Consider the following 21,590-nt stretch of genomic DNA (forward strand, 5'->3'; position numbering starts at 1 on the left):
CATTCAACATTGCATTGTGGATGCTGCTTGTTTACCGTCCAAGTGTGGCTGACATCCTCTAAGACAACGCATCTTCTCGTAACGGCATGAGTTGACTTGAGGGCAGTGTTTCACGAAAGAAAGCCATCTTGTTCAAATTAAGCGTAACTACATCGACACTCAGCCATTAGATCACTGACCGGAGACCTCACTCATACTTGGTCACTGATGCCTCACCCAAAGTCGACGCGCATGCCACAAAACCGTAAGCATTCTAATTCGTGTAGAGTCATATTGAGTACGTTCATTCATGTTTCAATCAGCGCAGTGTGAATGACCTTTAATCAAACAGCCCCCTTCTTTGTCACTAAAATGTTGACTCGAGACAGTGTTCATATAAGGAACACACATTGCTCGGAGTAAGTATACGATGTAAGCACCTAATTGTACGATGTCAGCACCGTAACAGTTTCCTGGACACATGTGCTGATATTGCCTCGTCTAAGCCACCTTCCCCTGAAGATTCCATCGTCCTCGAGCAAATATCTCATCAAAGAAGCGAACATCATTTGACCCGAAGCCTAAGCACGTGGAGAGAGCTCCAGGGTATCAGCTGATTACCTCTCATAGTCTACGTACCAAGGCCAACCCCGTACCCACTTCTAACCGCCACTCCCCTTTGACAGTTGTGAAGCACTGCACAACCACAACCCCTCACTCCCAAGACAAGGAGCCGAGAAGGCCATCACACCGCACTCTAGGCGGTAAGATTTTCCCTCTTTGGGTTTTCCCCACAAACTCACCCATCGGGCCATTTTCTTTTTCTCCGATCGCCATTACGCCGTACGAGAAATTTTCTCTCTTTCTCTCTCTGGGTCTAGTGTTGGGCGCATGGCGATATGCACAATGTGAATTTGCGAGCCCCGTATATGTACAGCTAGTTGTCGTAGATCCGCAAGGGAAACAGTGACACGACAGTGCAGCTCAACACGGATTACACGACACACAGCCCAACCGCTCACTGGCGAAGATTACCCAGGAGCAAGAACGTGGAGCGAGATAAGCAGAGGAAGGGGAGTGGGTGAGAAAGGGATGTATACCTCGCGTTGATAGCCCCCGGATCCTCACATTGATGGTGGTCGTCGGAGGGAGCCGCGCAGGGCTGCGCAGGGCTACCCCAGGAGAAGGAAGTAGTGCTTATATGAGATGGTTTCCCGCATGGCCTTGCCAGTCTGGATGAGGGTGAAGACAAAGTCCAGGTATTCTAGAAGGGAGAACGGAGAAGGGGTCTGCCTGGTAGTGGTATAGGGACTGGAATTGCATTTGGAATTGAGATTGGAAATGGTGCAATACCTGTCATACCTCGGTTGTAGACAACATGTATACGTATACTCGCCGCACAGTCTCAAAGAGAGAAAAAGAAATTAAAACAAGATTAGATCGTGTGGGGAATGCGAGTGTTTAGGGTAAGCGCTTGAGAACAGCACGCCTCGCATGCTGTCAAACACGGAAATAACCAAAAGTCTCATGTGCTCATCGAAACGGTCAAGGACTCTTCTCTGGAAATGGAAATGGAGATTGTACACTCGGACGGATGGATCGTGTAGATTGCGCGCTTGACTTGCCCATTGTACTACAATCACCCGCATACACTCTCCCACCCGATCTCCAGCGTATACATCAATTGGGATGAATGCAGTCAGGAACCCGATGTAAGCCCCAAGTAAGCACTTGTACACGCGCCCTCACAGTGCGGAAATAAAAACGTGTGAATAGCTGGGGTAGGGGCATGTTACAAGAAGCGGTCAAGTACACCGTCAAAGTTAAGAAGTGCATAAATCCATTTCGAGAAGGTGGCAAGAACGAATAATGTGTTTGGGAGCAACAGAAAAAAAGGTGCTTATGACGCATACCGTTGGGCTAGTAAATTTTGTTTGTAGAAGCGAGGTTAGGGATGAAGGGGGGTGGGTGAGAGAAAAAAGATTAAAAGATTGGCACAATGTCGATCGATATAGTGTTGATGTGAATCAGAGGTGTGGGCGAGTACGAAGAGGCAGGTTTACCGTTGCTCTGGCTGATCTTTTGTTTAGGGGGCACCTTGTTCATGATCCCTGTGCCTTTTCATTCTAGAAGAACTGGTATCCTGGTTCGGTTAACTGGGTTGCCAAGGTCGTTCTGTGTTTGTGAGATACGGTGTTGAGGGGTAACATAGGAGGGCTGGGCAGGTTCCTGTGCACCTGTGCAGGTACCTGCATTGTGCAGTGTTAGTGTGCCTGTTTTGGGGATACATGACAAGGTCGCCTTACCTGCTTTGAGCGGGTGAGATGGTTGATCGAGTGAAGGGGATGATGATTGAGGCGCAACAGGGTTAAGTGGTTGGAGTTGACGGTCAGCACTTGGAGACGCGCTGACATGTGTGTTCAGGGAGGGGGGGGCCCACTCAGTTTGATACGACACTAGGATAGCGTTTATCTGGTATACCACGATTCACGAGGTGTTCATTAACATCACACAAGGAGTGAGGATCACGTTTGGTGGTGGGGCGATGAAGCGGTTTCCAGTTATCGGCTGTATATCGATGCTTCCCAGTATCTAGCACAGCCTTGACGGATTCAAATGTGGAGGCGCAGACTGCATACCGTGCTTTGTAGGATAGCGTTAAACATATCGAGTATCCACTAGAATGGGTCCATATAACTCTAACCTATGGCAGTATGCATGCATAGGATCGGGATGTTCGCTTTTGTGATAAAATGAGGTGAGCGAGGTGTGAGCGCGGTATGCGCGTTAGTCGGTCGCATGATCGTACAAGTCTTCCTTTTTCCCGTCCCGTCCGTGTGACGACGATAGGGCTGAGGAGTTGTTCGTGTAGGTACATATAGTACATGTACGATAGGACAACAGTGCGCCACAGCAAGGCACGGGCCTGAGAGATTATCCTCCGTCCGCGGAGAAGAAGTAACGTCTGGACAACGCATGCAAATGCAACTCCTGTCTTCACGCGACCAACACGATCCTACAGAGGCAGATACGAGCTTGGTAGAGCGCCGCCACAGCTAAGCATGTACCTACCCCATACTGCAAAATCTTAGCAGTTTGAACAGCGTTTCACCCATAGTGGGGAGAGCAGAATGTCTGCTTATGGTGATGATCACTTGAGCTGTAACATGAGCCGTCCGTGAGCATGTAAGTGTTGCTATATTTGTTGAAATGAGCCTCTCAGAGCTGCCGCGTGTGTGCCTGGCCGACAGCTGATGGCGACTGAGCGAATGATGTGCGTGTGACTCTGCAGGTGGGCAAGTTGGTGACTTGGTCGACGTCGCCCTCCTGTCAGCAGCAAATACCACAACATCTCGTTTGGGGGAGTGGTGATAGCGCCATGTGTGTATGATGCCCCCTGCATGGAAGGACTACAGATGCAGTTGATAGAACGAGATGTTCGGCCATTCGGCCGAAGGGCCAGCCGATTGGTGAGCAAAAAGGTGTGATGACAGCTACACCATGAACGACAAAGGCGGTTCATGGTAGATGTGGGACGTGTACGGTACACACTAGGTGCCTAGGTAGGTAGGTATCAATGCTCGACCACCACAGTATTCATCATCAACAACATGTTCAAAGCTTGAGTATGTCTAGCCATGGCCACGATACGCGCGTCGCGTTCGATGCTCATTCCAGCCTAGGATGATTGGCGGGACGGGACTTGCCTTGCACATTGGACCGCGAAGGTCCGGATGCCGGGGACGTTGAAATTCAATTCATGCCGACCGCAGGCCACGGATTGGTTGGGTGGGAAACGAAAGCCCGTGAACACCTGGGCAACAAAGAGAACCGAATGCGACCTACATACCGTACTAATCGTGACCGCCAATTGACACACGGCAGTCTCCATGCTGGCACATGGAGCAAGGCGCATTTTCGGTGTCGATCACCCTCACTCGTTGTTCGTCTCCTTCGTTCCCTTGGGCTACCACTAAATTTAAGACCCTGGTGGACGAGGCTGGAAAGTCAAGAGGGACGACTATTGGATCTAGGTAGTCTACGCTCGAATAGCCTGCCGCGTGCGCCAGCGGGAGCAGTAGCGGAACAGGCGTATCACGCACGATGCCTGATCGTCCGGGTCGATGTGCGACTATCGACGGGGCTGCAAGGGAATTGGCTCCCTGTATGTACTGTGCAGAGACTCATGGAGTAGGTAGTGGCTGTGCCCCACGGGCTATAGCCAATGCCAAATGCTTGGAATCCAAAGTATCCAGGCCCCACATCCTCCTCCTGTAGCAAGACAAACATGCTGTGCCAACGCGGCAGAGCAGGCCGGTCTACTCAGCTGCAAGACTGGTCGTCATGGCCCACATTGCCCGCCTCGAAGCGAGCTGCATATCCCATCTGTCGACCCAGGCATACCGTGGGCAGCCGCAGTTTGGGGACGCGGAGTGGGGACGGGGACCGGAGCAGCATTCATCATGTGTGATCGACCTGGACCACTCTGCGATTGGGCAAGAGTCTCAGGCGTGGTCGTCTTGGTAATCCGACAAGAGGGCGCAATACCAAGACTTGGCGAGAGAGGATAGCCTCTGCGAAGCGAAGCTTGATGTTCTATGGCGTGTGGGGCAGGACACCGACACCACGCAAGCACAGATCTTGTGCAACGGTGACCGAATCGTTGGCGACGGGTAGGTCACCGAGAATTTGACCGAAGCCAATCTGCCAGACGGCACTGTCCAGTCAAGACTCCAATACTGGCAATCAGATGAAGAAATTTGCCCTTGGAAGAACCATGCTTGGGGTAGATTGGAGTAGGCCATCCCAGTGTCTCAGTGTGCCTCCAAAAGGATGCCATCACTGTACTCTACTCGTGCGGGCAAGCACGCCGCGTGGGCACGGGTCGATCCAGGAATTCCATGATCATCAGGCGGAACAAGCTGGACGGGATAACGCTGTGTTGTGTTGACATCCAAGTAAGCACTTCTGAGGCAGTGAGCCAGCAAAGCGTCGTCTCATGTCATCACATCGCCGCACTCTCTGTACCCTAGAGAAGAGCTCACAATCTTACGCATAGGCTCTCACACGAAGGCGACCACTATGAAGGAACAGTGTTGCAGCTAATGCTCTCGAGTTTGATATAGCTTACGTGATGGCGCATGGTATATCATCGCATCCAGACTAAAACGGACGACTCCCCCTTCCCATCCCTGAGATCGGATGTCGCTACCCCGAAGCGCAGTCAACACTGTCTCCTTCTGATAATCACACTACCTAAAGCTATGAAATACGAGAGAAGCGCAACAACCGGCAATTGTGCTGACCAATCGACAAAGACCCAGGTCACGGGTTATGCTTGCTCGACTGGACAGTTTGATGCCAAAAAGGCCACGCTAAAGGGCAATCCTCAAACTGCACCAGTGAGATGGCAAGTGTTGACGGCATTTAGCAGACGATTGTTAGACCAAGCAAGGGAAGGGAAAAGAGCGCCATTATGAGCCTGGTGATCGGTGCTTGCGCAGGCGTGGCTCGAAACGTAGCGCGGCGTGAGGAGTCGGTCCGAAAAGGACAGTAACTAAGTTGGCTAACAGCGGGTTGGAATGGGAACGCTGCATGCTAGTGCATAGGCAATACTCAATACTGCATCCATCCATCATGGAAAGCTGCTTCAGGTCGCATGTGAAACATATTGAGCGAGTTCAGAGCCAGTTCCCGCAAGTTATCCAGGCCATTATTTGGATAGGAAGAAACAATAATTTCATGTGATGTGATGAATTGAGCCAAGTCAATACCTGCATTTAGACTAACGTGCTTGGACCCCTTGAGAAGTGTGATGATGGTGGGACGTCTGTCAGAAACTCTAGTCTCTCTCTTTGGTAGGCTATGCACAAGCTTTGATCGTTCCATTGTTCGCAAACATGCGCGTGGCTGGCATGGTACTTCTTGTACTCAAATTTGAGCAAGGAAAAGAAAATAGATGTACACTAAGACGCTGCGCTCAACAACCGAAGCAAGGCTGACCAGACAAACCTGATGAGGCTTGTGGGCGGAAGAGTAAATCCGCTCAAGCTACTGTCCCTGTAGCACGGCTATGTTATCCTAGCTTCAGCCCAGCTCAGCCCAGCTGTCAGAGATCTTTTCGGTCGGATTTGATGGCGCTAGCGGAGGGAAAGTGACGCGAATCGCGCCCAAAGGAAGAAGCTTAATGCTTGTTACGTTGGCGGGCCGAGCCCAAATGATGAAAGGGTGTATATTGTTGCCAGTGAATTGGAGAACGTGCATTGCACTAAGAAATCGGATGGAAAGCCCCGGCTCAGATCTCAGGTACCGCCTTCTTTAGAAATGGACTTGCAGGGCTCCAGACCCAAGGACAGGGGCTTCACACGGCCGTATTCATCATCTCTTGATATAGTTGTTGTGGTAAGTGCTGGAGTCTCGAAGTGTGAGGCGTGATGAATGTGGCTTAACGGTGTAAGCTCCTTTGTGTAAGATCAGCAGCACATCTGCCGCCATGCCTGGCCCCTTGGGAGTCGCTTGACTGCTAATGTCTCGAATGCCTGTTCGTCGCACGTTGAGATTATTTTAGACTTTACGCACGAAAGGGCCGGTTTATGTTACCCTTCTCGACACAAAACATGGTCTGGCAACACTGACCGTCGATCGCTTCTGCCTTTCCCTGAAGCAGATCTCCTACTGTGTGCATGCCCCCTCGGCATTATCCGAACCATAGTCTCTCGTCTCGTGGCCCTTGTCCCACATATCACACGGAGCTGCAATTCCGTGTGCAAAAGATAGAGACTAAGCAGCCTGTGTCTGCCTCGCGTTCCGGATCTACGCGGATAGCGCATTGGTGGACTGGTTAGCAGCAAACAACAGGACCCCATCTAAGAGAGAGAAGACTATCATCATCATCAACATCATGCCAACCAGACAAATCAATGAAGTTCCAAGAGCACTGCCCTGGTACCAAGCCGTCGGTGTGGCATGCTCAAGATCTTGCTGCCTTGGAAGTACCATGTGGATTCGTAATACTCCAAGACTGTCCAAGACCCTCGATCATCTGCGCCATGGATGTGCTGTCTGCCGGTAGACGCTGGCATGAATGACCCCCTGTGATGTTGGGGGAGAGTACATACTGTATGTATTCCTGGGGGGCTCAGATTTCAGCATGGAATTCTGGCTGTCTGTGCTGTTCGCCCGTCTGATGATCTTCGAGTTTAAAGTGGTTCGTTGTCAAACACACGTGGACTGAGGCCGTATGATGCTGTGTGCCGGAGCCACTTCCGAGCGGTTTTCCTTCGTCACCCTGCACTGGCGGAGTGTCCCTGAATCGTATGACAGGATCGTAGCGCCACTTGGACAAGAGGGCGCAGGCTGGCGGGGTTCTATGTAAATTGCGGCTCGTGTTCTGATACTTGAGATTACATATGCTACTAGGTTTCATCTTGGTGCCATTGGCCATTGTTCAAAATCGAATGCAGGTCTGATTTGAAAGCATATCTAAGTACAGGGCTAAAAGTATTGCCTTGGTACATCGCTCATCCTCAGAGCCATCAAATAAAAAAAACTGTAAACTAGGAATGACTCCGTAACCAACTACTGTGCGGGGGAGTCTGGTAGTTTGCATCCCTCAACGCCGTTTCCTTTGTGTAGAACCCAGCCGATTGCGCCAACGGCGGTGCCAGCCGATTCCTCTAAAATAAACTTTGAGACTGAAAATCATTGTTTGAACATCATGTTCGGGTCTACAGGGTAGCCCTGAATCGAAAACCTAGGGTCGTATGCTGTGGAGTTTACACCCACGTGGTGAGACTGCATGTGGTTGTGCTGAGGATGTGAAGTTGGGATCTGCATGGTGGAATGCCCCACAATCTGCGTCCGCGACTGTGACATGGAGGGCTCATAGGGACCCGGTGTGGCGGAGGTGCTTCTGGGTACAGAACCAGAGGAATGGGTAGTGCTGTGGGACGTATCATACAAGGACAGATCCTCTACATGACTCGTGGGGGCTGGGTAGGACGAGTGCTGAGGTGGATTGAAGGGAAGCTGGGCCCCCGTCTGGGCTGCTAACCGACGTATCAAGTCGTTCGATGGGTAGGAAGGAGAGGTACCTTGGCCCATCGCCGAGAAATCATCACCAACGTTAGAAGGGACAGTTGGAGAGCCTGTGCCAGAAAGGCCGATCGACGACGTGGATACCCCTTGCGGGAGGTTGAGAGACCGGGGCAGTGGAAGGTTGGGCAGTACTTCGGAGAGCTTGGCAAGTAGGAGCGGCAGGTACCGGGACTGTCCACCACGTAGAGTGGAGATGAGGGTCAGGAAGCGGGAAACGTAGTCACGAGGGCCCAGGGCGAATGCATCCGGCGAAAACGATGTGACAGCAACGACATCGGTAAGGCAGCAGGCCACGTCGAAGAGCTTTTCGATCTGTTGGTAAAATTAGCCCATTTGTTCATGTACCGTTATGCTCGGCAGAGGAAAAGGAAAAAAGAATAAGCGGCTTGCAGGGATGATAAAGGAAGATGTGCTAGCCCCGAGTCTAACGGTCAGAGATAGACATTACCGAGTGGGTCACTACCACACTCTCCAGGTAACAGGGGTCAGAGCATCAGAATCTGGACGACATTGAGACCATGTGTGTTTGTGTGTGTGAAGCCAACAGAACAAGATTTGCAGAGATGAGGCTGTGAAATGGTCTCGGCACTTACCAGTCCAGCGCCATGCACTTCCATGGATTGTTGTGAAAATTGGTGGGTCGCAGTGAGCAAGTCCCGTGCAATCTCAATGGGGTACTTGAACGTTAGCGGGCTATCACTTGTGACGCTGCTCACTAATCCCTGCGTTACGCACAGTTGCCATGCCTGTGCGCGCAGCCAGTGTTGCGTGACGCGTATCTCCACGGATTGGGCTTCGTTGCAATCTAGATATGCGGGTACAGCTTCGGCCAGCTGGGTTTGGAGCTGTGCGATCCACGCGGGATTCGCATGTGTGTGAACTCGGTTCCAGAGGTTGATAAATGTATCGTCGATGATTTTGTACATGTTGATCATGAGCTCGAGGCCAGACGCGAATTGGCGGTCGGACGATGCCTCGTCTAGAGTCGGCGGGTGAATTGTCGGATATAGGGAAATTGGGCGGTGCTTGTGAAGTGCAAAGTTCCTGGATCATGTTAGTAGCTGTTTGGAGCAAGTGTCCGCCAGCAAAAGACTCTTCTTTGTTCTCATACCTTTCTGCGATGAAAAGCAGCCAGTACAGTACTCGCTTTCGCGAGATGTCCATAGGGTCGTGCTTGTATGTGTCTTCGTCATGCATACCGAGGATATGCGCCTGAGTTGTTGCATCTCGCAAATACGCCCATGCTGTGTTCTCTCTGCCCAATCCAAAATAGCAGCCACTGTAGAAGTAGGATGTGAGGACGGTCAAGTGTGTAGGGTTCTCCCGAAAGTCGTAACCTTGTCGGACGCGAACCGATTCCTCGAGAAGGATATGCCCAAAGCTCACATTCGACATTTGAGCCATCTCTGGGCGGGGGAGCATGGTGGGGGAGACCTTCATGTTCGCCTTGATCATGACATAGGCGCAGAGGGCGACGATTACGCAGTACGACTCGGTGGATCTGTCCATGTTCATGGCCGTCTCTTGTGCCCTTTGACGATGCAGAAGGGGTTCTGAAGGGTAGACATGGGCGAAGAAGTACTCGATACAGCTCTCGACAAGGCCTGGAGCCAGTAGGCCTGGTGTACGGGCAAACGAGGCGGTGAGGGCGCGACCGTCGAATCCTAGTTCGGATGGGTATCCAGCAGCCAGTTGGGCATTGCGTTGGTTCTCGCGCAGCTCAGATAGAACTTTGGCGCGGCTCCCTTTGGGGCCCTTCTTCTGGGGAACGGCATTGTAGGTACATGCCAGGCCGGCGGAGACACAGTTCTTGCATGGTGCGGTGCCTTCGCCTATGCATTTGACCTTTCTGCGGTGACAACTAGGGTGAGGGACATGTCAGTAGGGTAATTGGCGACGGTGAGGGGGGAGGATGGGGGTAAGTACCTGTCGCAAGCCCGCTTGACTGGAGTGGTGGTGGTGGGATTGGTAGCCATGAGTGAGGTACAAAAAATCTAAAGGTCGAACTCGAAGTCAAAGGTCTGGATGGCTGCATGAAGTAGTAGAGAGCCTCCGAGCGGATCCGTAGGTCCCTTTAGTATAGCGAACATGTTGCGCCTACGATCGGGAAGATATCTTGGAGAGTCCCTTGTGTCATTGTACTCGAGTGAACGCCCATCCGCACCTGGTCCGCCTTGGATGATTAAAACGACCAAGCGTCAAAGCCGCATATTAGATTTCCACTAGCAAACATGACTGGGGTGGTCAGGGTGGGCCTGCACAGTGATGGCTCCAATGGCACGGGATGGAGGCAAGTCCTGGGGCTCTAACGCCCGTACTGAACAAAGGAATCTGCAGGGAAGCGCGCTGGAAGCAGGTCAAACGCTCACCACACGGTTGCAGACCATGGAGGCTGGGCGGGCTGCAGGGCTAGAAGCATGCTCGCCAGTGCTCGCCAGTACATCCCGGCTCATCCTGTCCATCCTGTCCATCCTGCCCCCATCCTGGCCAGAGTCGACGCATGGGCACGAGCAGCGATGGCACGGAGCTTGCTCAATGCTCAGTGTTCAGGTTGGAGCAGCGCGGCGGGAGCATGGGAGCTTCTGTTAGAGTAGCCAGGGCCGCCAAAGTCGTCAACTACACCGAGGAGACTCCGCCGGGCAGGTATGCCTTTTCTGGCTGCTGGGCATCCTTGGGCATCCGCCATGGACCATGGCCGCTGTACTTCTCAAAAAGGGCACAGCACAGCATTCGCAAGTACCGTTGTCCACACCGTAGTGAGCGTACTAGAGAACTATGGGGTACCACAGTAGCTAAAAAGCCACGTCCAGTGTAGGCTGGGCGTCATGCCTGCAATCTACCGACTTTGGATGATTTGAGGCTTTCGCTCTCTGTCTCGCGCCACAGCCGCCAAGGTTTCGAAGACTTTTTAACATTTACGCTATGGTGGGGAGGGGAAAAAGATAGGTAGAGAAGTAGAGAGATTGGGCTGGATGGGGCGGTTGAGAAAGAGGGGGGAGGACGGGGGGGGTCTGGGACTGCGAAGCTGCGCGTCGTCACTCCCTGTGTCCAAGCAACAGCTACCCGTGTACTATTGTACACATCATCCTAGGTACTAGAGCGTGGCATGATGCGTAGTTTTTCGACTGACCGCCTCTCTACCTGCACTGCACGGCGGGGGGACAGTGGGCGGGCAGCACCACCACCACCACCAAAAACAACGAGACACTTCATAGTGCCCGATCAAATGGAGCAATGTCACCGACAGACTGGCGATCCCTCGTCTGGCTGCGCTGCCAGCTGCTGTGCGGCATTGTCGACGGGCGGCAGCTCCATGCGGCAGACAACACCATACCCCCCCTTCTCCCCCACCCCCCTTCCATCAATGCTGCTCTGGCAGACAAACTAGAGACGGATGGCCAGCCAGCCAGCCAGCGAAGGGTGCGAGTCGTATCCTCCAAGGTAGCTCCAACGAGGCGCAGTTGCCAGTGCGTCTGAGAGGTCGGATGATGGATAGCACCCTGCGAGGGCGAAGCGAGGAGGTTGCATCACGTAACGTACCGCCGCTCTCCGTCGCGCGGCGTCGACTGTGTTCTCGTTTCTCTGGCGTGCCTCTGGGTGCCTGCGAGGCCGAAATCCGCTTCAAACAGAGTGCGACGCTCGCGCTCTTTAAATGCCCACGTCTAAAGGCCCTTTTGCGGCTTCACCCAGCGGCTTGTGAGAGCAAACCCGAAGTGCTGCCGCTTTGCCGCATTAGATTGCCTCCATCGGCCCTGCGGCGTCGCGGGCGGCTTTCGACATGACACTTGAGTCTTGAGTCGAGCGTTAGTGAGAGTTTATATCTCCTCGACGCTTCTGGAGGCGTGTCGCATCGAGATTACAAGTACCCACGGCGGGCAGGACAGCGCTGCAGGTCCAGTCTGCTGTGTAACGCTGCTAAAAAACTGTCCGCCAAGCCAAGGCTCGAAGGAGCGAAGCCGCGTTAGCAAGGGGATACGATGATGTGCATTTACGATTTGGAGGCTCTGCCGTCCCACTTCTCCGGATTTGCGCCCAAAAGAATACGCCTTGGTGCAAGGGTTGGTCTCCTGTTCCGCGGAGTCTCCACGACGTCTCTAGAGCTCACTGCTGAAGATGGGGATGCAGCCTTGCACCGTGCGTGGTTCTGCGTGGCTAATTTGTCCACTGTATTCATTCCAGAGTACCAGAGACCATCTCACAATGGCTGGCTGTATGAAATAGTGCGCAATTCTTGGAGATTCGGCAATGGTTGGTGATCGTACACACTTGGGTACTAGTTGCTGCCTTGCTTTGCAATCAACAACATGCATCACGACATCATGACGGTCGCCAGACCTTGGCTCTGGTCTCGGATTCGCCAGAGTATGAGATGCTTCACTTTTAACATTCCATGGGTATCATCAATTTTGCTTCTTGCTCAGCGGGAAGATCTACCACATAGCGCTAGTGATTGTTATTCATCTTTTCAAAAATAAAACACTCCTCCATCCAAAAAAATTAAGGTCATTTATCCCATATTGTCAATGTTCACCTCTCCCTGCAGACGAATATTCGAGTTGGTCTTCACCGGTCTACTTTCCTTCACTGGCATCCACCCCCTGATCCACTGTAAGTATGGTTCTGGCCTGTTTCAAACTAAGACAGCACACACGAGGGCACCTTGCTATAAGTACGAGGCAGTCCCATCATGACCCCTTCCCTCCATCACTTCCCATCGAGCTGGAGAAAACAACCCGCTGGATCCCAGGACCAATGGCTGTTCATGGCCCTTCTCCTTCCGAAAAGAAAAGGCATGCTCTACACCTCAACAGCACCTCGAACAGACTCCCGAGCATTCTAAAAAGAAAAGGAGAGCCATGGACCGCTCGCATCTCCATCGCTACAGTATACGGCCAAACTACCTACAGGAATAACATCGTCATACTACCACCGCCAAGTTTCTAACCTCCCGCATTCAACGTACTCACACCAACATTCACCAGATACGAAATCTCCCTAAATCTCCCTATCCACAATAGAGCCCCTGCTCCGACAGCAACGTTTACTTCCTAGACATCCTATTGAATGTTCATAAGCGTATGTAACCACACCCCTTCCACTCTCCCAGTAGGACTATACCAGACTCCCTTTTTTGAACCCGCTTTATCCGGATACCACGGCCTGTCCAATTACCAATACACAAGGTGCATATCTCTCAAGATCAACCACAGACTCCCGTCTCGCAACGTGGGTCCATCATTATTGAGACGGAAAAGTCTATAGTGTCTAAGCATTTTGGCATGAGTGTAGTACACGTTAACGTTGTATTATTAACAATTCCTTATGCAAGGCGGCACTGTAACTAAGTTATCAATTTTCGAATATCTCGTTGAGATAACATTTAGGTGGCGTAATTATTTCCACCGCATTTCAACAGGAGCAAAAGAGAGGACTTGCTCCGGTCTGGATACAACGCACGCCCCTTTTCTATGAGAAGAGAAGGATACAGCGTCTAAACCGTCCTCTCAAGAACTTCGGGGATTAGAAAACGGCAAGAAGGACGGACGTCGGGGAGTTTGGTGTAATGCAGCAATAAGCCTAAAGCCGCAGTAGTAAATACCCGTCAATTTATAACACCGCATCACTCTACACAACCAACCCCAATCTCCGAGCTAACATATCAAATTAACAGGAATAAATTGTATTGCGTAAAACCCAGTAATACTCATCATCCAATCCAAGAGATAACATGAATCCCTGACAAGCATACAACATACACCCTCCCCCCCCACACGGCTCAAACATACATACGAGTCCTCCTTCCCCTGTACATATGCCTCTACTATCTAGTTTCCCGTAGTGTTTAGTGTTTGAATAGCGTTGCGGGGGAAGTGGGGATATGAACATGATGCGAGGATCAAACCATCCACCATGTAGAAAGATAGGGGTAATGTGGCATTGGTGTGTTGAGAAAGGTTTGCTAAGTGGGTGTGAGGGGTGAAAGAGTGGGTGATTTGTGTGGAGAGGGAGAATGAGGAGAAGAGCATCATCTTCAGGATAGCATCATCTGCGTGTAACATGTACATGCACATGCACATGCACACGCACAAGCTACACTCTACAGCGCACACACTACGCCCTATCTTCGCGTCACTCACTGTGGAGAAACGGCGCGTGGGAATTGGGGATACAAAGGCCATCAGTGTCGGTGTGCTCGTGTAGCAGAAGGGGCTGCTAGGTTGCAGTAATTGGAAGCGATTAGAGATGGAGAGTTTGGGAGGTATGCAGATGAGGTGTTACCCGTGTGAGAGATAAGTGATGGGATGGGTAAGCAACAATTAAAGGATGATAGTGCAATAATCTTTGCAAGCCGACAAATCTTCATTTTCACCAGCTTAGACCGGAATGAGGCCTTGACGCCAGCCAGATTAACTTCAGCAACCCCCTACCTCATCCGCCTAGGAATTAACCAAATCTGAACAGTGTCACCACCCTCCCAAACCGCACACCCCTTTACTTCAACCTCCCAAAATCCGCCTTCAATTCAACATCCCCATCCTCACCCACAACCTTCCCCCTGTCCCACTCCCTCGCCTGCCCTTTCCTCGTCCACACCACATCCTCCTCCTCCTGCTCCTCGCCCCTCTTCCACTTCCGAACCTGTTCTTCCGAGAATCCCGCAGCGCGCAGACGATCTGCACCTTGCTGCTGCCAGCGCTGGCGGTCCTTGTGAACTTCAAGCGCATCGCCCCAGTCGTCGTCTGCGTCTGAATCGGGTTTGACGTCAATGGCTGGATTGTAGGTTGAGGAGAAGCGGGATTCGATGCCCATGGAATTGGCTTTGTGGGCGCCGCGGCCACGTGATCGGACAGCAGGTGGATGGGAGGGTGGGAGAGGGCCGACGATGGCTTCGAGGGGATCCGAGTCGTATGCTGGGGAGGCAGATTGTCTTGTGGACTTTTGATGATCAGGGTTGGGTGTATTTGAAACGCGCGATGACCTGTAATCTTTTGATGCCCGGTCGCCAGAGTGCGATCGATTCCTCCTTCTGTGCTGCCTTTGGTTCTTGTCTGATCGGGGTGACCGGGATCGTGCGCGTGAGGTGGATCTGGAGTACGACCTGGGACGTCTGTGTCTGTCAGAGGGCCCTCTCCTCCGTGATATGTGATGACCCTCTCTGTGTTTGTGATGGGAAGACTCGCGGTGAGAAGACCTGGATCTTCTTCGTTTTCCAGTTGACCGGCCCTCATCGCTATCGTCATGCCTTCTCTTGCGCTGGCGGGCTTCGCCACTACTATCCCTGTGTCGCTTGTGTCGCGCATCCCTTGTACTATCTCTGTGTGTTCTATGCGAAGCTTCCTCTGAGCTATCTCGGTCTCTCCTTCCTCGCTTAGTGGAGCGCTCCTTATCACGGTCTCTCCGACCACTTTGTCTCCTTGCGGACTCAGACCTGAATTCTTCGTCGCTCAGGATGCTCGAAACTGGCGTCAATCGCCCTTCGGACTTTTTCTGCAACTTAGTCACCTCGTTACGCCTTGCTCTTTCTTTTTCGCGATTCATCGCTTTCAGACGCGCATTTGCTTCCTCTGCCTCCTTTGCGAGAAGTGCAGCATTGTGGTTGTCGGTTTGGCGTATTATGTGTCGCAAAAAGTTCGTATTTGGCTTGGGTGCCCCGGAATTTGATCTGCCCAATATGAATATGGAATGATTTTGTCGCTGAAGCGGCGCTCATATTGCGATTGCCTCATACGTACCTTTTGGGATTGAAAGCATTTACACCGACAAATTCGTATGTCTTAGCCGCCTTTTTCGCGTCTTGCTTCAGCAGGTTGGCGACATACTCATCGTCTAGTGTGCCTGCCATTGTGCGATGATTTCATGCCGAAGACGTCAGTGGGGTGGTGCAATTAGAGTTGTCAACTGACTCACAGTTGTTCTCAGCGTCTGGGATGACCGCGATAGGCGCTAATGTGAATAAGGAAACCGCCGCGGGGAACCCAGCCCTCCGACTGGTACCTAAGTACCCATCGCGTTCAAGCAAAACAAACACTGCAGCCACGCATACCTTGGAGACATCAATACCAAAACAGAAAGATAACATGGTTTCCAAACGGAAGTCAGTGCAGCCTACACCCGCATCAGCCCTCGAACAGTTGCAGAAGTCGCAATCACTAAAACTTCTGTCCATCGCCGAAACTCTTTCACCAAAGGACCTCCCGCAGTCTGCGAAGAAGCGCAGTTCTGCAGTCTCAGAGGACAGTGAACAGAACGGCGACACACATCCTGCGGCGTTGGAGGCCGACTTATCCCATTACAAAGTGAGTGCATATGTGGTGACAAGTCAGTCGTGTGTAGTACTGATGCACGGCCAGGAACTGTTCAGCAAGCTACGCTTCAGTTACGTCGAACAGGTGACCAAGGAGAAGTTCCTCAGAAGTATTACCGAAAATCCGCCACGCCTTGTCGAAGCCGCCGAGAACGATGCGAAGGAGAAGGAGATTTTGGCCCTCAAAGCCAGTCTCAAGGAACGTAAACTAGAGGTTGCTGATATTTTGTCGCAATTGGAGGCAAAAGGGAAAGAGCTGTCACTGCGATATGAAGGCCTGCAATTGCGCACACAGCAGTTGGAGTCCCTGCCAAGTGAGATTGAAGGCTTGGAAGCGAGCATACAACGGCTTAAGCAAGAGCAAACGCCAGTGTCCAACAACCCAGAACTTGCACTGCCCCTTCCCGACACTCTCAAGGTCCTCAAGGAACGAGAAGCGGAACTTACCGCCCTGAACGCTCAGATAGCGGTTCTACAAGCATCGATGCCGAACAGGGCCAGAGAATTGGAGAAGTTGGAGCGCGAGCTGAAGCCATTGGAGACACAGAAGCAGGGCACGGTAGCGGCAGCGAAAGAAGCGAGGAGAAGGAAAGAAGAGGGTGGAGGCATTGGCGACGAGCTGGAAGAGCGAGGCCGATGGCTGAGGGCGTCCGAGAAGGCCTTGCAGGAGATGTTGGATGTGGAGAGCTAGTTATCTGGTTGTAGGTACATGGATGCAGGCTCCTCACACACAAGTAGCAAGGCGTTTGGGATAGGATCTGGGTCATTTGAGATACCACTGCTTGTTTCAATCTGTCATGAATGGAGGTATGTTTTGGTAGCGGACAGTTATGCCCGATAGTAGCTGATGTCTCTTGGATCGTAACCAGGCCACGACTAGTTGTTATCCTCTGTTGAATTGTCCCGTGAACGATGAAAACTGGATATCCCCGCCAATGTGAAGAAGCGACTCAAGGGCGGGCGAAGCTCACATTCTCCGAGCTAAGTAGGTAGTACTCCAAGGGCTGTCGTAATAATAGCGGTCAGTGGTCTGTCGAGTGGATCTCAGCCCGCCCGGGAGTGCCGTCGCCTCACTGCCAACACAACACATGGCACACATTTTCTCCGGGGCCGGGATCAGGAAGAACAAGCGCCCGTCGACCGGGGAGGTTGGATGTGTCAGCTGGGAGCCGGGGTTGGACGGCCTCTGATTGGGCACAGCCGGGCGGCCTCACCGCTTATCGATTAAACCCTCACGTTGCCTAGCCAAACGGTGGATAAACAACAGCGACGGCGGCATGGCTGGTCTAACTCTCTCTCTCTCAGACTAGCTGAGCTGGTGTGTTGTTGAAAGGATCTTTCCCTTGACCATCTGCCTGCCCTTTGTTCCAGTGGTAACTCAGGTACCGTACCCTACACCGGACTGTCTCTTCCTCACCCAAACCCCAACCGTTCCACCGACCAGAAAGGTGTCGAACAGAGCCTCGCCACGACTGACGCCCTCTACCATCGAGCTGTCCGCTGAGTCGGGCATGCTCAGCAACCCCCCCAAAAATAATTAGCATCGACAACAACATTGACAGAGACCTGACAGCTCGGGTACCACGGTACAGTCGCTGCACTGACGCCTGTCACGACGTTACGACTTCTTTTTGTTGTTCTTCCCAGCCACTTTAATTCCGAAGTTGCTGCCGGTTCCACCACCAGCCCCAGCCCAGCCCAACCTGTCGGACTCGACCACTATTCCACACCCAACCGCCTCATACAGCCTCTCCTCTGCAATTGAATTTACCCCTTTGGATTGACCGTCTACCGTCGTCATGTCCAACCAGGGGCTTTCTGCTCCTGGCACGAGTGTCTACTCGTCCGACTCAATGTATGTCGGCGATGGAACATGGGATTCGCAGCGCAACACCTTCCTGTTGCCCAATTTACAGGGCTTAAATTATGAGACGATGCGCTATAATGGTACCTATATGCAACTCCCATCCTGTCCAAATGTAGACTGACTCCATAGGCATGGGCAATCGCTTTCGCAACATGGTCGGCTACAAGGCTATGATCACCGCCCACGGTATCCTCGGTGCTATTGCCTTCCTCTTCGTCATCCCTGGAGCCATCCTGATGGCCCGATTCTACCATCGAAATCCACGGACCGCCCTGCGATTTCACATCTGGCTCCAGATTCTGGCCGTCTTGCTCTCGACTGCCGCCATTGTCCTTGGGTTTCAAGCTGTCGGACGTGAGAGATCCTTGTCCAACCCGCATCATGGCATCGGCGTCGCTCTCTACGCCCTGGTCATGTTGCAGGCTCTCGGCGGTTCTGTTATTCATAAACTGGAAAAGGGCAAAGAGCGATTTAAGATTCCTCTAAAGCTCATGGTGCGTTCATCGGACGCTTACTGCCAACATGACTAACTTTCGTAGATTCACCAATGGCTAGGCCGAGTGATTGTACTTCTAGGCTTTATACAGGTTCCTCTCGGTCTCACTTTGTTCGGCTCTCCATTGGTGTTGTTCATCCTATATGCCATCTGGTCATTCTTTCTCTTGGTCCTATCCTTTGTGCTTTCTTACCAGAATCAGCCTGAGATGGGCTTCGACGATCGTACGACCTACATTACTGATGTCACTGCCACCAGTATCCGGAGCCGAAGAAGTAGGCGAAGCAGAGCAACCGGTCTGGGAGCCCTCGCAACCGCAGGAGCCGCAGGTGCGGGACTAGCGGCGCTAAGAAGTAGATCTCGAAGCCGCAGCCGTGGTAGACATGACGGACAACAAACGACAGTGCTCAGTTCTCGTCGGGGATCCCGCTCCCGTATCAATGATTCCCGTCTTAACGAGTCAGAGTTCACCGACTCCTACCTCAGTGACGAGAAGTACCAAAGTAATCAGAGGAAGGGAAGCACATGGAAAGATCGCATACTAGGTGCCGGTGCTGCTGCTGGTGGCATTTTTGCTATCAAGTCATTATTCAACCGCAAGAAGAAGCACCCACCGACGGACACTGGAAGCGATGTGAGCTACAGTCGTCCTTTGGGACCATCCGAAGTCACACAAACGGATCTTAGCAGACTTGAAGAAGGAAGAGCCCCAGAGTCTCCAGCGAATCGAAGAGATGACTGGCGTCGCGTTGAAGAAAGAGAAGCTGCTCAGGCGGCGGCCATGACTGGAAGTCCGTTGCGACAGGGACGACGTCCAGCACGCAGTGGAACGTCTATGGACTCCTTTGACAGCCGAACAAGCTATAGCGACGACTTCGATTCAGGACCGCGGCCACAGTCGTACGGACTAAAAGAGGGCGTGGCGACACTTGGCGTGCTTGGCTTCCTCAAGCACTCCCTCAGCAGACGTGGTAAGAAGAAGGAGGAGCAGCACATCGAGGAAATTAGGCAGCATGACCTAGAAGAAGAACGGATTGCTCGCAAAAACAGCCAGCGTCGTAAGTATACTGGCGATGGACCGAGGAGAGGCAATAGACCACCGTCAACAATTCTCTCGGATAGCGACATGACTGGTATGACGCCTTCAGTCGCACGACCCAAGATACCTCCACCACCCATGCCTCCTCCATCTTCGACTATTGTTCCCACTCGACCAGGAGACAATCATGGCCTGCTGTCTGATTCAGGCTCAGACTTGTATAGCCCACCCGATCGCAAGCAACGGCGTCGCACCGAAGCAGGCGCTGCGGCTCTTGCTGGTGGAGCGGCAGGAGTCTCTAACGGATCTCCTTCGAAGAAAGACAATGGCCAACGGCGAGACAGCAGAGATGAGAGTGTCGTATCACCACCTGTATCCGTCAAGGTCAAGATGCATAATGATGGACGACACGTAACTCTTCGGCGCCTCAATGAGGAGGAGGCTGCAGCCGAGCGAGAGGCCAGAAGGAAGGAACGACAGCGCAAGAACCGCACAGGCAGCGAGAGTTCAATCGGCAACTTTGACAATGATCGCTGGCGCCGAACGGGAGCTAGAGAAGCCGCACAAGCTGCAGAGATGGGGCAGATTCCTCCGCCTCCTCCAATGCCGGGAACAGCTGCTGCAGGCCCCTCCCAAGTACCGCCTCCACCCGGTCCACCGCCAGCGGGCCGTCCAACTCCCGGTAATATTGCACTGTCGCCTCCACCTGCGATGCCTGGTGCACAAGCCAGTGTGTTGAGCAGCCCCATGGGTACACAATTACACGGCACCGAGACCGATCTCAGCAACTACGACTCGAACCGCAGGCGGCGGCGAGCGGAGAGGGCACAGGCAAAGCAGGCCAGACTGGGCGGAAGTCGTGTCGAGTTTTCGTAATCATGTTTTGTAAATGAAATGGAAGCAAAAAAGGCCAAGGGATACGGTAACGCACGCATTTGGGTTCTCTGGATGAGGGTAACAGACGGTTGTTTTGCATATTTCCCTGGCGTTTTTTTGGGTTTCATCTTTTTTTTATTGTCTACAGCTTTGAGTTTGAGCGATAAGAGATGATTATGAAATTGCGCGACTTGCTTCTTTTTAAGTGTAAATTTTATTATACTTTTGAGCAGTCAATGTATAAAGTGGGATGACGTTGGTTTGGTGGGTATGGTATGCATAATGTATGTTGTACAGCGTTTGGATGCGCACCTGTTACTTGGCAGTAGGCTTGGAAATGCAGGTGCAGGTGTTTTTTGTCACCTAGATTCTCAGATATCAATAACATACTCTTATTCTGCACAGAATTTGTATTTCGTGATGCGATCATAGGTTCGGGTTGAGGAGCAAAGCTGGGGTAAAGGCGTGATGGTCTGGACAATGCGAAGCCCTTGCTGGCTACCTGATTGCGATTCACAGGGAATGGAAAATCTGCAGTGAATCAGGTCGACTGGTTGGGGTTGTGGTGGAGACGTCCATATTGCACTCGATATGATTTGCGTCATTGAAGGATAAGTGTAGTAAGTCTTTTCACCTATCATTATCCAACGCCGTTGAGAGTGCTTAGTCAAGTGAAACCGTGATGGCGAACAACGATCCTGTTGTGGAGAGGTGCTCGGGCTGTGACTTGATTGTCTCACGATAGCTATGCAGTGCTTGAATTGTGGAAGAACCAATTTCAATCTAGTTTATAGGATTATCGACTAGACCATGGTCTTTATTCATCTCGCTTGGGATGATGACAGTCTTTGCAGCAGCCTTCTGTTCACTCTCGCTATTTGGTCCACGAACTAGATACAGTCAAAGGTATTACGGTATCATCGTTGTTCAT

General features: G+C 52.1%; 9 protein-coding genes across 9 annotated transcripts; 5 read left to right on the plus strand and 4 right to left on the minus strand.

Moving 5' to 3' along the window:
• Positions 1 to 3,707: 3,707 nt before the first annotated feature.
• IAQ61_009774 (uncharacterized protein) lies at positions 3,708 to 4,506 on the plus strand (the record flags this gene model as incomplete). The annotated part of the gene is made up of 2 exons (XM_003838547.2): positions 3,708 to 4,144; positions 4,288 to 4,506. Exons 1-2 carry the CDS (start codon positions 3,740 to 3,742, stop codon positions 4,504 to 4,506), a joined length of 624 nt encoding a protein of 207 aa, XP_003838595.1. The 5' UTR covers positions 3,708 to 3,739.
• A 737-nt stretch (positions 4,507 to 5,243) lies between these two features.
• IAQ61_009775 (uncharacterized protein) lies at positions 5,244 to 5,459 on the plus strand (the record flags this gene model as incomplete). The annotated part of the gene is made up of 1 exon (XM_066098528.1): positions 5,244 to 5,459. One exon carries the CDS (start codon positions 5,244 to 5,246, stop codon positions 5,457 to 5,459), a length of 216 nt encoding a protein of 71 aa, XP_065951687.1.
• Positions 5,460 to 5,595: 136 nt separating this feature from the next.
• Positions 5,596 to 5,868, minus strand: IAQ61_009776 (uncharacterized protein; the record flags this gene model as incomplete). The annotated part of the gene is made up of 1 exon (XM_066098529.1): positions 5,596 to 5,868. The coding sequence occupies one exon, from the start codon at positions 5,866 to 5,868 to the stop codon at positions 5,596 to 5,598; it is 273 nt and encodes a 90-aa protein (XP_065951688.1).
• A 1,249-nt stretch (positions 5,869 to 7,117) lies between these two features.
• IAQ61_009777 (uncharacterized protein) lies at positions 7,118 to 7,423 on the minus strand (the record flags this gene model as incomplete). The annotated part of the gene is made up of 1 exon (XM_003838546.1): positions 7,118 to 7,423. One exon carries the CDS (start codon positions 7,421 to 7,423, stop codon positions 7,118 to 7,120), a length of 306 nt encoding a protein of 101 aa, XP_003838594.1.
• Positions 7,424 to 7,585: 162 nt separating this feature from the next.
• Positions 7,586 to 10,535, minus strand: IAQ61_009778 (uncharacterized protein). The gene is made up of 4 exons (XM_066098530.1): positions 10,003 to 10,535; positions 9,188 to 9,925; positions 8,670 to 9,120; positions 7,586 to 8,388 (listed from the first exon to the last, which is right to left on the minus strand). Exons 1-4 carry the CDS (start codon positions 10,050 to 10,052, stop codon positions 7,681 to 7,683), a joined length of 1,947 nt encoding a protein of 648 aa, XP_065951689.1. The 5' UTR covers positions 10,053 to 10,535; the 3' UTR covers positions 7,586 to 7,680.
• Positions 10,536 to 10,576: 41 nt separating this feature from the next.
• Positions 10,577 to 10,891, plus strand: IAQ61_009779 (uncharacterized protein; the record flags this gene model as incomplete). The annotated part of the gene is made up of 1 exon (XM_066098531.1): positions 10,577 to 10,891. The coding sequence occupies one exon, from the start codon at positions 10,577 to 10,579 to the stop codon at positions 10,889 to 10,891; it is 315 nt and encodes a 104-aa protein (XP_065951690.1).
• A 3,416-nt stretch (positions 10,892 to 14,307) lies between these two features.
• On the minus strand, positions 14,308 to 15,982 carry IAQ61_009780 (uncharacterized protein). Its single transcript, XM_003838543.2, has 2 exons — positions 15,810 to 15,982; positions 14,308 to 15,739 (listed from the first exon to the last, which is right to left on the minus strand). The coding sequence occupies exons 1-2, from the start codon at positions 15,917 to 15,919 to the stop codon at positions 14,569 to 14,571; spliced, it is 1,281 nt and encodes a 426-aa protein (XP_003838591.1). The 5' UTR covers positions 15,920 to 15,982; the 3' UTR covers positions 14,308 to 14,568.
• On the plus strand, positions 15,983 to 17,417 carry IAQ61_009781 (uncharacterized protein). The gene is made up of 3 exons (XM_003838542.2): positions 15,983 to 16,373; positions 16,428 to 17,188; positions 17,251 to 17,417. Exons 1-2 carry the CDS (start codon positions 16,005 to 16,007, stop codon positions 17,070 to 17,072), a joined length of 1,014 nt encoding a protein of 337 aa, XP_003838590.2. The 5' UTR covers positions 15,983 to 16,004; the 3' UTR covers positions 17,073 to 17,188; positions 17,251 to 17,417.
• Positions 17,418 to 18,180: 763 nt separating this feature from the next.
• Positions 18,181 to 20,659, plus strand: IAQ61_009782 (uncharacterized protein; the record flags this gene model as incomplete). Its single annotated transcript, XM_003838541.2, has 3 exons — positions 18,181 to 18,328; positions 18,378 to 18,742; positions 18,788 to 20,659. The coding sequence occupies 3 exons, from the start codon at positions 18,181 to 18,183 to the stop codon at positions 20,657 to 20,659; spliced, it is 2,385 nt and encodes a 794-aa protein (XP_003838589.2).
• Between the last annotated feature and the right edge of the window lie 931 nt (positions 20,660 to 21,590).

Source organism: Plenodomus lingam, assembly GCF_022343315.1.
Source record: "Plenodomus lingam strain CAN1 chromosome Unknown contig_6, whole genome shotgun sequence".
Lineage (NCBI taxonomy): Eukaryota > Fungi > Ascomycota > Dothideomycetes > Pleosporales > Leptosphaeriaceae > Plenodomus > Plenodomus lingam.